At 39.0% G+C, this 15,882-nt stretch overlaps 1 protein-coding gene across 2 annotated transcripts in view; it reads right to left on the bottom strand.

The window, feature by feature from the left end:
* The window catches only part of map3k5 (mitogen-activated protein kinase kinase kinase 5), an 85,407-nt gene that overhangs the window by 13,433 nt on the left and 56,092 nt on the right, over nucleotides 1-15,882 (bottom strand). For both annotated transcript variants that reach the window (XM_005931565.2, XM_042224713.1), the window contains 7 exons: nucleotides 15,062-15,157; nucleotides 11,781-11,862; nucleotides 10,293-10,426; nucleotides 8,013-8,140; nucleotides 7,581-7,717; nucleotides 5,020-5,125; nucleotides 1,412-1,569 (listed from right to left, as the gene is read on the bottom strand). In XM_005931565.2, coding sequence (XP_005931627.1) covers nucleotides 1,412-1,569; nucleotides 5,020-5,125; nucleotides 7,581-7,717; nucleotides 8,013-8,140; nucleotides 10,293-10,426; nucleotides 11,781-11,862; nucleotides 15,062-15,157 — 841 coding nt within the window. The remainder of the gene's footprint in view (nucleotides 1-1,411; nucleotides 1,570-5,019; nucleotides 5,126-7,580; nucleotides 7,718-8,012; nucleotides 8,141-10,292; nucleotides 10,427-11,780; nucleotides 11,863-15,061; nucleotides 15,158-15,882) is intronic.

Raw genomic sequence — 15,882 nt, forward strand, 5'->3', positions numbered from 1 at the left:
TTTGCTTGTTAGTTGACTTCTTTACGTTGAGCACCTTTCTTTTAAGACATGGAACATAATTCTGTAATAAAAACAGATGTAATGGACACAATGTACTCTGTATATTAGCTGTTTATATGTACAATAGGTTTCCATAAACAGCCCTGGGTGTGCTGGATGGTTGGCAAAGGTTAAAGCATGGTACATGGTGTCATGCTGGAGGCATGAAGTCATAAGGTAGGGTTTTTCCAAAGAGAACAGACACAGTTATATATAGTTTTCCACCTCTCCTTACTTCAGCTGAACAAACAGTTTCTCTTGTGATCTCTCCCTACAAGCAGACACTTGATGGTGTCATGTTTAAGTCATGTGATAACAGCTGAGTCACCTTCTTTATTAAACAATGACATTGCAATATGATAAAAGCTGCAAGTATCTACTGTTTGTGCTCTGAATAAAGGGGTTTTAGTTCAGTTCTTGAACTCTGTTACAGTAGTTTTATATAGTTCACAGCTCAAGAAATCAAATTTATCTTAACGTGAACTTTGATCTAACCAATCACGTCATCGAGTGTGTGAAACAAACTGTTATAGATACCTTCAATCTCCCTTTACGCCAGCTGTCTTCCCCTCTTAAACAGAAGGAATAAAAAGCAGCTGTGGGAATGAGATGACCACATTTGTTCTTACTGACATCATAAGTATTTAAAAAAGCCTAAAATGGTACCATTATATAAGGTCAGAGAACAAATATTTGAAATTATTTGAGCAAAGGGTAAACGAAAAACTAAATAAACTTGCACTGAGAAAAGAAAAAAAGTACTGGTCAGTTTCGGTGTTTTCAATTAGTTTCCTCTTGTATCCTGACTTCGAGTTTAAACATAATATTTACTTGTATGACTTTGCAGTTTTTTTGTGGGTGGATTTATTTTTTTTATTAGCTCATACAAGACTTTTATCCTAACAGTACTACAGGTTTGGCTGGTGCATAATTGACAGCTACTGGTATTAGGAGATTTCTTGATCAGCAGTTGCATAATGCTAATGAAGACATTACTCAGGAATGGCAGAAGAAGAGTTTTCAGTCTTTCTCTTGTAGAAACAAACCTTCTTTCAGTCGTTTTTAGTCATGGTTTGAAAAAGACATAGATAGGATATCATGCATTTGGAGCAAATGAGTAAAGCTGATATGCTAATAACACGTGATGGCAAACTATTTGCCCTGTCATACTGGATGTCTCAAGGGTGCAATTATCAGCTCTCAAACATCCTCATATTTATTGACCTGGCAGAGCTGCAGCTGTTCATTGCCACTGTTTTTGAAAGATGCCGTTATGAAAACAGCTGCTCGCCAGACTTCTACTTTCAGTTTTCTAAAATTAGACATCTTACCCAGCAGGATATTGGGATATGTCGCTGTTCAAATCTCTCACCTTGAACATGGCGGCCTGTGGTTCTCCCAGTTCGTAGAAAGGTGGCTTCCCAGTGGCCATCTCTATGATGGTGCAGCCAAGGGACCAGATGTCTGCTGGTTTGCCGTATCCCCGTGGGCCCTTGTCTATAATTTCAGGAGCCATGTATTGCAATGTGCCTGAAAAATGACGCACAAAAAACAATAATAAACACATAATGAAAACTCAAATTCAACCACTCATTTTTTAAGTGTCAAACAAATGAAACAAAAACATTTCAATTAGTGAGCATTAGAGGAGGTGGTGGGTGGATTATGGGTGTAAAGGTTTTGAAACCCAGACTGAATTTGTGACGCAAATATCTAATTCGCTCCTGTTACTAATAGAGCATTGCTAGAATGTTGTAAAAGTGCAGCAACTCAGCGTATGAATGTCAACAAACTTGGACAAACCACAGAGTTATGCAACAGCTATAAAGGGAACGAGGAGGGAACGCTTCATTATTATGCTAACTAAAAGGGACACTGCTGGTATTCTCATGGTACACTTCAGCTGAGAGGTATACCAGATTTTAAATGATTTATTTCTTGCTTATGTAAACAACATGTGTGTAAATATAGCATCAATGATAGCTGCTCAGTTTATATCATTATATAATGATATGCTAATTAGTCACAGCCTCATTTTGCTTATGTCAAATTTTTATTTTTATTTGCCTTGGTGTCAGATAAAAACAATGTTTAAAGATAGTTCAAAGGGTCAGCAATACCAGTTTATTTTATTGTTGTTCATGTCCTAATCAATCTCTTAAACCTGCATCCAGCGCAACTGCCTGGGATTATTTTCCACCACAACCTCTGTCTTTTAATATCACAACACTCTTACTTTACTCCCAATCAAATAAGAGTTAATGAACCATCCAGCCAAATAATTGAGCAACTCAGTCATGGAACAATTAAATAATTCAAGTATTGACTATAAGTTTCCTAAATGTGAGGGAAAGGCAAACAATAACCTTGATTACACCCAGTTTAAAACTATTTCTTAGACTTGCAGAAAAATGTGCTTTTGTTGCTTATTTTGTTCCCTCCACTATTGTTCCATGTACAGCCCCAATAGCAAAGAATTGGGACACTGTAAAATGTAAATAAAAACAGAATGCATTGATTTGCAAAACTAATAAATCAATCAATCAATCAATCAATCAATATGTATATATATATATATATATATATATATATATATATAATAATCTAAATAATATATATATTATATATTTTTTTTTTTTTTTTTTTTTTTTTTTACAAAAGAATGAAAAGTACTAAGAATACAAGTCTCAAAAAGGACAATAGAAACTAGTACTAAACTAACTAGTACTACAAAGAAACAGCTGCAGGAACATTCTCCAGCTAATTGGGTTAATTGGTAACAGCTCAATAACATGACTGGAGTTTCTCAGAAGCAAAGATGGGCAGACGTTTTGTGGAACAATTTCAAAATTATAACAAAGACTTTAAATATCTCATCATGTAAAGTACTAAATATTATCAGAAAATTCACTGATAAATCTCTGTGTGCTTGGCACAATGCTGAAAATCAATATTAGACGCCTGTGATCTTTGAGCCCTCAAACAGCGCAGCATTAAAAACAGGCATGACTCTGACATGGTGACTATGATCCAGAAACACTGCTGCCTTCTTTGGGCTCAAAATGATTTAAAACTGACTGAGGCAAAGAGGAAAACTGCTGTGTGCTCAGATGAATTGAAATTTTAAAATCTTTTTGGAAAACATGAACGCAGCGTCCTCTGTACAGACGAAAAGACTATCCAGCTTTTTTAGAACACATTTTAACAGTCTGCACTTACAGTATGATAGAGGTTCATTAGTGCCTATGGAAACGTCAGTGTGCACACCTGCAAAGGCACCATCCGTGCTGAAAGGTATATACAGATTTTAGAGCAACATATGCTCCAATCCCAGATGTCTTTTTCAGGGAAAACTTTGCATATCTCAGCAAGACAATGCTAAACCTCAAACTGCATCTATTACAACATCATGAAATGAAAAATATGACAAGAAAGACCTAAGACTATTAAGCAGTTTGAGTGCTATATCAGATAAGAATGAGGCCAAATTCCTCTCCCAAAGGTCCGGCAGCTGTTCTCCTCAGTTCCCAGATGTTTACAGATGGTTTTTATAAGAAGAGAGGTACACTGGTAAACATAGCCATATCCCAACTTATTCCCGTGTTTTTCAGTTTAAACATTTGATATGTTTTCTGTGTTTTATTACAAATAAAATATGGATTTTTGAGAATTGCAAATCAATGTGTTCTTTTTTAATTTACATTTTTAAAAGGGTCCCAACTTTTTGGGAATTTGGAGCTTGTATAACACTAATGATGAAATCCCTGTTGCTGTTGGTAACTCTTCCGGTTTGCACTGCAGAGCTCCAACAAAAACTACTAAAAATAACTTTCATCTGGCTTTTGTTTTTTTGATCATATTCATAAACCGATAATGTCTGTGTGAGGTAAAAGTAGCGTCAGCAGGGTTGTGAAAGAACTGATGTAAATGCCAAAAATAGCTTCAATTTGAGCTAACAAAAAGTGATGACACAATTCCTGCAAATTGCCAATCAGGTTAGAAAAGATTAAACGAGGCTTATGGCCTTATGTGAGAAACAGCAACGAGTTTCAGTGTTGTCAGTTAATCACAGCTCAGTCCAGAGCAACATTTTCAGGTCCACACTGAAGGGAGTCTTTTGTTCTAATAATAGCCTGCAGGCTGCTTATCCGCTGCTTTTTAAAGCTCGTGTACTGAGCTAAAAACAGGCGAGCACACATTTATAGCAGGCGTGGGTTAAGAACAAGGAGTAGCCCAGTTTCCTGAAAGAGCTCCGCCTTCCAGGGTAAGTCCCCGTCTGCCTCGAGCAGCAGTCAGATGCTCTAATTCCAGAGGTCAAACTATGCTACAATTGGCAACTGCAGTGCTGACATTACAGGTCTACATATCAGGCTGATCTAACTGCAGACTCAAGCCAAAGCCAGAGTTTCTAAATAGGAACAGCCTGCTATTTTTAGGAATATCACATACTGTCCAAGGACTTAAATGGGATTACTGCTCTGAAATAGTCACAATCAAAGAACAGCAGTAGGCTCAATATTCAGACACTACTGAGCAAATTTTAACAAAGGATGTTTCATAAAGGGGCGATCGTGGCTCAAGAGTTGGGAGTTCGCCTTGTAATCGGAAGGTTGCCGGTTCGAGCCCCGGCTTGGACAGTCTCGGTTGTTGTGTCCTTGGGCAAGATACTTCACCCGTTGCCTACTGGTGGCGCCAGTGTCCGGCAGCCTCGCCTCTGTCAGTGCGCCCCAGGGTGGCTGTGGCTACAATGTAGCTGCCATCACCAGTGTGTGAATGGGTGTGTGAATGGGTGGATGACTGGATATGTAAAGCGCTTTGGGGTCCTTAGGGACTAGTAAAAGTGCTATATAAATACAGGCCATTTACCATAAAGTTTTCTAGTAGTCTCCCCACAACAGGGGAGACAACTCTACTTGGCTTAAGTATTTCATACTGGCTTGCTTATGGGGAAGAGAATCTAGATAGTGGGTTGGACTGTACCTGTGAAAGTCTCAGTGCAGGGGTTGATCCCAGCCAACCTTTTGGATGTGCCAAAATCTGATATTTTCAGGACGCCACTGTAGGTGTTGATGAGTACATTATCACCCTGTGGATTGAAAAGACATTCATCAGAACAGATGCACCAAATTCCAAAGCCGTGATAGCATTGATAACGTGAGGTGCTTGCAAATCTTGAAACAGTAGGTTACAACGCCATGTGTGGGAGGAGGAGGAGGAGGAGCTCTAAGCCAAAACAAGGTGATTAACATTTATGTGGTGCTAATGAAGTTTATATGACTGAGTTGTTAAATCAGAAGGATGTGGCTTCTAACTCTAATGACTACCTACGATGGGAATGTTATGAGTGTTGGTTTACTTTTAGTGAGATAAAAAAGGGAGCGGCACTTGCTTTAAAAAAATGATTCCTGTTGTAGCCAATGGGCAAGCAAAGAAAATGGTGTGAGCAGCTGGGATGCTCTTTGAATGCATTTGCAGCAAATCAAAGTCGCTGTGCAAACAGTCACATGGAAGACATGTTCAGACTACAAACAAGCAAACAAGGTTTTAACACACCCTAAAAACTGAAATTCTGCAGGAGCTGAATCACGTCACTCTGAAAGCTCCTCTTTTTCCAAAAAACAACATCTGATTACTTTTTGTGCGGATGAAAGATTTATCAGTTCTAAGTACTGTGTTTTTTTCCCCATTTTTATGTTTACATTCCTCAAATGTGTTGTATTCTTCTGATAAAGTTTGCAGTTTGAAAACATTCAGAGATCCTTATGTGCATTAAATATCATTTTACTTCTACGTCCTCCTCTTTGAGATACTGTGCATCCTCTGCTGCTAAGTGAAAAAGATCTGTCCAGAGTAACACCAGGAGGGAATTCTGCGCTAAAAAGACTTTTCTGAATTCCAGATTTAGAAGGTTTCTGTTTGATCTGATTAAGTCAGACTGCTGGGGAATCATTTATCTCTTGGAGGTTTTTTATAGCAAAGATTGTCAAATTCACCACCACTTGAAGTGGAAGCAAAGGCACCTTTTTAATGAGTTCATAGCAAGCAAAACCTGAGTGTTAACCTGAGTTTGTGAGCGTTTTAAAACTTTGACTTTAAAAGGTTCCAACTCATCTTATGAAGACGTTTGGTCAGGACTAGTGACAGAAAACTGCTCTGCTCATGCCCTGACTGCTGTGTATAACTGTGGTAATCAAGGAAATATCAGAGAAGCTTGGTGCAGACATGGATGATTTCCCCCCCTACATCTGAACATGTGCATAAACAGTGACAGGAAACAAATATAAACGTGAAATAAAATGCAAAAAAAATTGACTATATAAACACATCTGATTCCAGAAATTCCTAAAACTTTAGTGGTTAGAGGTCTGTGTGATTGTGTCACCTCTTGTTCCTCATTTTGGACACAGAAAGTAAAGGGGCTTGATGTGCCTCAAAAAAGACAATACTGAAGCACTATTTGCAAATACACAAGAGGAGAGAAGAGGTTTCTGACCATCAATTGACTCGTTAGCAATAAGAATGTGCTTCAAAGTAGTGTTTTTGCAGCAGACTGCGCAGAGATCATCTGTCTGTCACACGGCACTTACTTCTTTCTTCTTTTCCTGCTGACAGAACTCGAGTTGCTGTAGTTGGTGCATGTTTGTCGACTTACTGTAGCTCTCACACTTACTAGGTCTTCTGTTTACTAAACCTAAAGTAAAGGTTAAAAATGCACCATGTCCTACACACTTTTTTTTGTGCAAAGTTGTGCTGTGGCAATGTAGTGCACTTTGTAAAGTGCAAACAATGAGAGCAAATTTAAGATGTTTTGAGTTTATTTTGTCTGAAACCTCCTGGGCTTTAACATGAGTGTAAAAAGCTGCAGTTTCACAAATGGCTATATGAGGTTGGCTGCAAAAACAAATGAATCTCCACTGACCACCATGTTAAAGCATGGCCCAATTTTATAGCGTTAAACAGCCTCTTTACTATCTGGTACAAGACATTTTGGTCTCTATAGCAAGTTTCCCTTTGAAGGTGGATATTTTTCGGTCTCACCGTTCTGGATATTAACGTTAAGCAGTGACTGCTTTGATTGACACAAACCCACACACAAAAGAAACTGTAGCGATATGCTGTCTCAACTAAGAAGTCCAATGAACTGGACCTCTACCAAGTGTTTGTAGTACTGTTCCCTTTGAGTGTATTAGTTCTGAAGTTATATGAACAAGGCCCGTTGTCAGGTACAGGCAGTCCAGGAAGTTTACACTTCAAGTTTGGTGAATGAAATTCTGGTATTTTATGAATCTGTTGTCTGTACTTTTCTTTGTCGCACTCATAATTTGTATGAGTGCAGCTTGATAACATTAGCTGATTACTTTCTGCATCAACCCTTCACCTAAACATGGTCACTGTTGGCTGGCTCCAAAAAACGAATACTCCAGAGTCCAATTGTTCAATCCATCTTTCATATGCAGAAAGTCTTTCTGAAAATGAGCCTGCAGATGTCAAAAAGATGAACCAACAGATTGTTAACTCTGCAAAAACCCTTCTTTTGTTACCTTGATGTCTCTGTGTGCAATCTGGTTGTCATGCAGGTATTTGAGCCCCTCCAGGATCTGCCGTGTGTAGAAGCCGATGGTGGGCTCATTGTTTTTCAGTGGGCCCCACTTGGACCTCAGCAGTGCAGACAGACTCCCTGAACACCAGGGGACAAAGTACAACAATCATCAATATATTCACTCTCAGCAGAGATTAGCAGCAGAGGACTAAGGCCATTATGTACAGGTTTATACTACTTCTCTGCAAATCACCCATCTTATCTATAAATGCAAACAGTGTTTTTACTGTTAGTGTAAGTATGACTGGAAACAACACATTCTGACATCAAAAAATTGATTTTGTTTCATACCGGTTTCCCTCCATTTGGACAATAAAAATTATTTCAGGACAATTAAGTTCTAACAGTTCCACAGCATCGGGAAGCGTCTCACCTCCAGGCACCTGCTCCATGAAGATCTTGATGAAGCCGTTCTCGCTGATAGAGCCCAGGTACTGGACAATGTTCTTGTGCTTTAAGTGCTTGTGGAGGGCGATCTCCTCATGAAGTGGTTGAGAGTACCTGTGTAAAAACAAGTAACAGTACATGTTTCTTTATATCCTGAACAGAAATCTGTGGGTCAGTTACTAACAGCAAACGTGGAGGAGTCAATCAACAGCCAAATTGGGAATCATATAAGCTGATTTGAACTGTATAGTAGCAGGCACATCTAGTTATTATCATAATAAAGTTGAAGGTAAGTATATTAGTAGCACACTTAAATAGCCAAATGTGTTGGTGTCTCGTGAGTCTACAAATACTCTATTCAAACAGGTGATTGTGTTATAAGTTGAGCTACAGCAGGTAGCGCCACATGTTTAATTTGGCAGACTTTTTAATGCTTTATGCCCTTCCAGATGTAACCCCAAAGGGATCCAATCAAACTGGGAACGTTTTACTTGTTAGCCAAATAGTGTAAACCAGCGGTCTCCAACCTTTTTTGTGCCACGGACCGGTTTATGCCCGACAATATTTTCACGGACCGGCCTTTAAGGTGTCGCGGATAAATACAACAAAATAAAACTAGTACCGGTACGGAAAAAAGAAGATTTATTCATAACACGTGAAAAGACCCAGGAAAACCGAGTTAACGATAAAAACGATAACAAAATAATGCTGAAAACCGATAAAAACCCTAAAAACTATACATTTCACACCTGAGCCTCTACTCTCACGGCCCAGTACCAAACGACTCACGGACCGGTACCGGCCCGAGGCCCGGGGGTTGGGGACCGCTGGTGTAAACCACAAACAATGGAAGTCTAAAATCTATGTAAAAAAAAAATCTTTTTTTAACATATATTAGACAATTTGTTCTGCACAAAACAACGATTTGTTAAAACAAGTAACTATCTTCGCTTGTGGCGGTGTCCTGCTAATGTGTTTTTTCCTTCAGGTAAAATAAACCTGGTAAAAACAAGACAAACTGAGAAATAAAAGATTAAACCAGAAAATCAAACCGACGCTAAGTCCTGATATCTGACCAGAACAACAGGTACCTCTGTACTAGGGAGAAATGCCCGTGAGCAATTTCTTTTCACATTCAGCTCTCTACATGAATCACACCCAGCCTCTCGCTCTCTCTCTCCTTCTCTTCCTATCTTGAGATTTCACTCCACTTGTGAATTATTTACCCAAATTCTCCACATTCTTTGCAGTTGAGCGCCCTGCTGGCTTGCTGATGTGATTAGAGGAACAAAGTGTGAAATCATCTAGTCTGCAAAAGAGTCTTGCAGTATGAGATGAGTAGGTGGAACTATGTGGAGACAAGCATTTCGAGCAGAGACAGTGATGGGAATAAAAAGGCAGAGGGTGGGAGTTTGCATTCACAGCTCTCCACTAACCAGTCACTCAACTGGATACCAGTGCTCTGAGAGCGAGAAACCACCAGGGACACAGCTGAACTGAGCTTGGCACTCTCAGCCAGAGAAAAGGACTAATTTTTAATGACACTCCAGAGCTGCGCTGAATGAAATGAGACATTAACGGCACAGACACTTGTTAACATTTGGGCTGAAATTCAATCTTTGTGCAGTACAATAAACAGATGATACATATTATCTTAATACAGTGCCCCTATTGAAATTTCTTAATAACCAAGTGCTTTGATGATTATTGTAATCCACTATTTGTCACAATCTCTCCTGTGAGTTTGCCAACAGTGGTGCTTATTCTGCAGCTTAGGTAAGCTCACAGTAACGGGACATGAAATGTCCCTACAACAATTGCCTGGCCTGTGAGCCAGTCAGGACATACTAGACAGAAACGACCGAGCTAGCTGACTTGCTGATTTTTCAAAATAAGAGCGGGATATTCTATTAATAAAATTAAAGAAAGCTAAAACTTTCACTACCAAATATGCTTGGTTGACCATTAATATGCTTGACCAGCCTGCCCAAATAAAGTTTATGTGGGAAACACTGAACATAGCCGTTTCTTCATCAGTCTACCAGCTACATTATGAGCCAGTCTTAGACTTGGCACTACAGCAAAGGTCATGAAAAACAGGATTCATTTTCTGAGTAACAGGAATATCACCACTGGCAGACTTTCCTGCTACTGTGGCAAACAACAATAGAAATGATTCATTCATCCATGCGTATTGCAACATTGTTCCCCTATGATTACTAAAAAACAAAGAACAAAAAACCCCCACAACAGCTGTTTTTCTGACCTGCTGTCTCTCTCTGGTATTTCTTTGATGGCCAGTCGGACCTGGTTACTGAGGTCTCGACCGGCGTACACCACTCCGAATGTGCCTTTACCCAGAACCACTCTCTCTCCGTGCTCATCATACTCATAGTCGTACTGTGGAGACAAGAGAAACATGCAAACTGTCATTTAAAAATATATATATAAATCAATAAATAAATAAATAGTAATATATACGGTATTTGCCATAAAGAATCAAAGCAAAATCCCATTACCCAAAACATGAGGTTACTAAATGTCACTGTCCATTGACCAGAAGAAATGCACCCACCATGCATTTTTACAATGACAAAGAGAAATAAATTAGAATAGTTAATAGTTAAAATAGAGTGATTTAATGAGTAAACCACGAGTTAAATCTGAACATAGTAAACCAGTTTTTCTGCATTCCCACTGTACTGTTATAATTATGTTATAACTGTTTCATAAATGAATATTCTCTTGTTGCTGAACCGGGTTGGCACCTGTTGCACGAATGAAAGAAATCAGCAAGTCTTTTCACTCCCTTAAAATACGTCTGATTGAGTTTTTATAACTAATAAAGGCTCTTTTCTTCTTAACACGATTTCCTTAGCTTTGTTCCACTGATTCCTTCCCCCGTAAAAACACCTCAAAATCAAAGTTTTCTAAAAAATGTGAGTAATGCTTACGACGACTCCTCAAGAGCCCAATTTTGTGTTATATTCTTAAGGGACGGTGTAAGCTGAAGACTAACCGTCCCTCAGTGCAGGCTGATTAGAGTTGCATCACACGCATAAAAATCCCCCTGAGAAAAACCTGTTAGTCATTTGATCTGTGCCATGCTGAGTCAAAGATGGGTGCGGCAGCATTTTTCGTAATTAGCTTATTCTTTTCCCTAGGCTCTGCTGGTAGAAGGCAGGCGAACGCAACAGCAGGTGCCTGTTCTGCGCTGTCACACAAAGCGCATGAACAAAATCCAGGCCTTATCCCAGCGGGCTACTGTTCCTGTCTGAGCGTTCAAAGCTGAGTTTCAATCCAGTTATTATCATGCAAATTGTGCCGAACTGGATTAGAAAAGCTAGATGGGGAATTTGATCAAACAAGAGCAAAAACACGTCGTTCACCGTTTAATAACTGAGTAATAAATGCTGCATGAAAGGAGTCGGTAGGCTGTCAGTAAAGAAGAAGAGCCCTAATTATCTTTTGAAAGATGGGTTTCTGGTTTTTCTTTTTTTAATTTTTGTTTTTACTGTCAGCACTTCGTCTCTTCATGACAACATCGTATCATATTTCCTGTGGCATTTTAAAAGCAGGCAAAGTACACCGCAGAAACACAACAGGATGCGACTAAACAATGCAGAATAATGAACTTGTGGATTTTTCATTCTCATTAACAGTGCTTGGAGGTAGAGCTGCAGAATTATTAATTTAGGAAAAATTATGAACATTATGTTCAGAGGAAGTGTTTTGGTATCACGAAAATAATTACCTCTAAGGTATCAGTGTCACATTCTCCTTCCTCTGGACACTTCCAGGCTTCCTCTGTTATGCTGTTGACCAGATCACAAAATCTGTCAAAGAAAAGACCAGAGTCTGTTTAACGATGCTGATAACATGTATATCATATTTAACACAACTTCGGCATCTCGTAACAGTGGCATTTTACATTGCTGCAACTTTCAACACTTTTACATTTAAAGATTTATACATTTACAGAGACTGAATTATTTGACATTATTTTGCAGACATGACATATATTAAATGAACACTTGCACAGAGTAATGGCAAATGGGAATGCCTTTCATTCAATATATGAAAAAGTTGGTACGTTTTGGCATTTCAAGAGAGTCGGAAAAGGAAACGACCTTGACTTTCAGTTTTTCAGTATACTAGAATGAGTCCATGTTGGGTAAATAGAATATGAGTTACGGGCTTGACTAGAGTGATAGGAACAAGAAAAACATGTGCAGGACATCAAAAAGATTTTTAATATTGGAGTCCCTGCACTGAAAATCAACTTTCCACTCATATAAAAAAACAAAACAAAGTTAAACAAGAAAAAGATTTTGTTTAATAATTTTAGAAAAAAGTTTACTTTAATAATTGTCTGTGAAGGTTCTCAGTCATCCAGGTCATCGTAGTCAAAGGAGCTTGCAAAGAAAAGCGTCTGGACTTCTTTAAGTTACTTGAAGACGTTTCACCTCTCATCTGAGAAGCTTCTTCAGTTCTAAGGTCAAATGGTGGAGAGTCCCAGATATAAACCTAGTGGGAGTATCCCCCCACAGAGGGACAAAAGGACCCCCTGATGATCCTCTAATCGCCTGAGCCAAGGTGTGAAACTGGGTGTGGGTCCCACTCCCAAACTCTGGCTGATTGGGACCCACACCCAGTTTCACACCTTGGCTCAGGCGATCCCTCTGTGGGGGGATACTCCCACTAGGTTTATATCTGGGACTCTCCACCATTTGACCTTAGAACTGAAGAAGCTTCTCGGATGAGAGGTGAAACGTCTTCAAGTAACTTAAAGAAGTCCAGATTGCGAGGGATACAGTGCCACTGACTTCCAAACAATGTGGGATAGAAATGTAAAGTACGAAGGCTAACAGTGCCTTGGCCCTCCGACTTTGGGAACCTTTCTGCAATAAGGCCAAAAAAGCCTTTTAAGGCCAACAATATGCTGTAAACATCTCCCTGTTGGCATTGGTAGCTAAAATCAGACTTATTTGTGCTGCAAGAAGTATTTTGCTTGTCAAAGACGGCCAAAACAGAAAAAATGCAAATAAAAATAAGGCCATTAAGTGCAATCAAGCACAGTTTGCCTCTGTATTAGCAACAATACCTGTCTTAGGTGAACCCCTAACAAAAAATACATTATGGAGCTTATATATATAGTACTTAAATAGCTAACATAATTCAGAATCACAAACATATGGAATTATTTGTCAGAAATCCATTTTGTGCATATTGTTATTGAGTGGTGTTGTTTTGATTGTGCTTTTATCCAGAAGGGGTTACAGTGTGTTTGCATGCACACCTCCCACATGCATACATACATACAATGACCTTTTCCACTCTCGGAGCGCACAAGCTGTGAATTAACACGCTGCCTTGTCATGCTGTCACACACCGCATGCCTGCAGGTGTTCAGTGACACGTGCGCTTGTGCATGCACACATGCACAAGCGCATTCAGTCTGGGTCTCTTCCTCTTCCCACCGTCTTTCATCTATTTCTCCCTCCCTTCCTTCGTCCCTCTTCTCACCACTCCTATCCTACTGTCAATGTTGTTAAAATGAGAGCAGCATCATAACAACAGCAGGCGTGAGTCAGGCATGACTCACTGACTCTCACACTCCAGATAATGGAACTGGAAGAGTGAGGAAGGCTCATATGTGAAAGTCACAAGTCTGAACACTCAGTGCTTCGCATAGCAGCTAGTGAAGAAGAAGATGGTGTCGAAATGAAACAAGGTGTGTTTGTGGTGATCGGGAAGGCACAAATTTTGCACCTGAGTGCAGGACTGATGGGAAACACTCAAACTACTGATGGGAAAGGCACAACCAACATGGAGCTTAACTTCTTTCTTTCACCTGCTAATTACAGAGTACAAAATTGATGTCTGATTGGTCCAGTGTGTGAAAAGTTCAGCTAATATTTTAGTGCATTCACTGCTACTGTATGCTTCTGTATGCTCTGTCAGTAAGTAAGCATGTGACGTAATTCCAGATGTGCAAACGTTTCTGATGCAGAACATTTCCTGCTCTATTCCATATATGAGAAGGCTCAGCTGTGTAAATGAGCATAACCTGATCCTGTTTGTCCTAAATTACTTAAGTTTACAATTTGCTGTGAAATCATTCAGAATTAATCAGTTCAATAACACCTGTGTTTTAAGGAGAATCATAAGGCTTTTCATAAAGGTGAAGCAGATTGCCCATTAACCATAAGCTGTCTTTACATATCAACTCAAAAGTTGGAGCACATTATTCCACTTGCTCTTTCTCACAAGTTGAACAAAGACAGGTAATATGGGGCAGTTGGGCAAGTCTAGATAGGTTTAGGTTTGGAATGCACGTGTGAAAATTGTAATAGGTATAAGGATTCAACCCCGACTGCTCCTCTCCACAATCGTTTTGTATGTAAGGTAATGTAATGTGGGTCCCGCTAATTAATAAAACATCATTTTGTAAAGGGTTTACAACTGGCTCAATAAAAGAAGGAGGGCATTAGTGTTAAGTTATTAAGTTATTAAGGTACAATTATGAGAGTGGTGGTCTTAATTGATCAATTCATCTGAGCCACACGTGCATTATCACTTTTACAGCCGCTACTTATGAAGTCATTACAATGAAGAAAGGTGTGAAGCTGTGCCGACCCTTTACTTTGATTCATGACAGCAGCGTTTCTTTGTAATGATAGCAGACTGACTGAATGTGGAGAACAGAGAGATGTTAAATTACACGTATGGTTAAGACATTTCAGGCTGTTCACTATCTGATATTTCAATGGATGGCTCATTAAACATGAATATTTCAATAATGTAATTCTGTACGAAAAAAGAAAGAGAAATAGGATAGGCCATTTAAATTAAGTTTAAATTAACATTAAAGTGCCTTGAGCCAAGTGTTGTTGTGATTTGGTGCTATATAAATAAAACTGAATTGAACTGAACTGAAAATTAAATTAATGCAGTCACATTATGACATGATTTATTATGGTAAATAGCTAAAGATCTGGAATTGCATCTGTAAGAGAGAACACACAGACCAACCTTTTACAATGCATCTCTGTGCAGAAGTAGATCTGGAAGTCTTCTGCATTATGAAGGACGTAGAGAAAGGCACTGCGTTCATCAAACTTGGAGATGCTGAGGAGAAATGGTCCACAGTTTGTCCTCAGTTAGAAACAGCCCACAATAACATTAGAATAGATGTGAGCTTTACATTGAATGAAGCTATAGCTACAAACTGTTTCTTTTGTAATATTCCACAAAATTCTCAAATGATACCAACTATTAAGTAACTATTTCAACTATTTATTCACGTCATGTTGCTATTTTTACCCATTTTTCAACAATATTTAACATTTTCTTTTGTTTCTTTAAGCCATTTGTTAATCTATACTGTTGGACAACATTCCTTATTTAAATGCTGTTTGGTTTCTATTTGGCTAATGCTTTTGTTTTTGCTTTTTTAGCAGTTTCAGCTGTTAATACTTTTACCCAATATGTCAGTGAAGGTTCTCAGTCATCCAGGTCATCGTAGTCTAAGGATCTTGGAAAGACCTCTTTCACAGACATATTGGCTCGTGTGATTAGGTAGAGGATCAATAGGATGTCCTTTGTCCCTCTTGGGGGGGCATTCCCATAGGGCTTAAATTTGGGACTCTCCACCATTTGACCCTAGAACTGAAGAAGCTTCTCGGATGAGAGGTGAAACGTCTTCAAGCAACGTAAAGAAGTCCAGACGCTTTTCCTTTCCAAGCTCCTTAGACTTTTACCCAACAGGTTTTTTTTGCTAGCTCTAATTTAGCAAAAATGGTTAGCTTATGGTTTTCACTGTATACACTAGCAATTTGAACTGTTAATGCATA

The sequence above is a fragment of the Haplochromis burtoni genome, unplaced genomic scaffold, assembly GCF_018398535.1.
Source record: "Haplochromis burtoni strain Fernald_Lab_line unplaced genomic scaffold, NCSU_Asbu1 Contig_147, whole genome shotgun sequence".
Lineage (NCBI taxonomy): Eukaryota > Metazoa > Chordata > Actinopteri > Cichliformes > Cichlidae > Haplochromis > Haplochromis burtoni.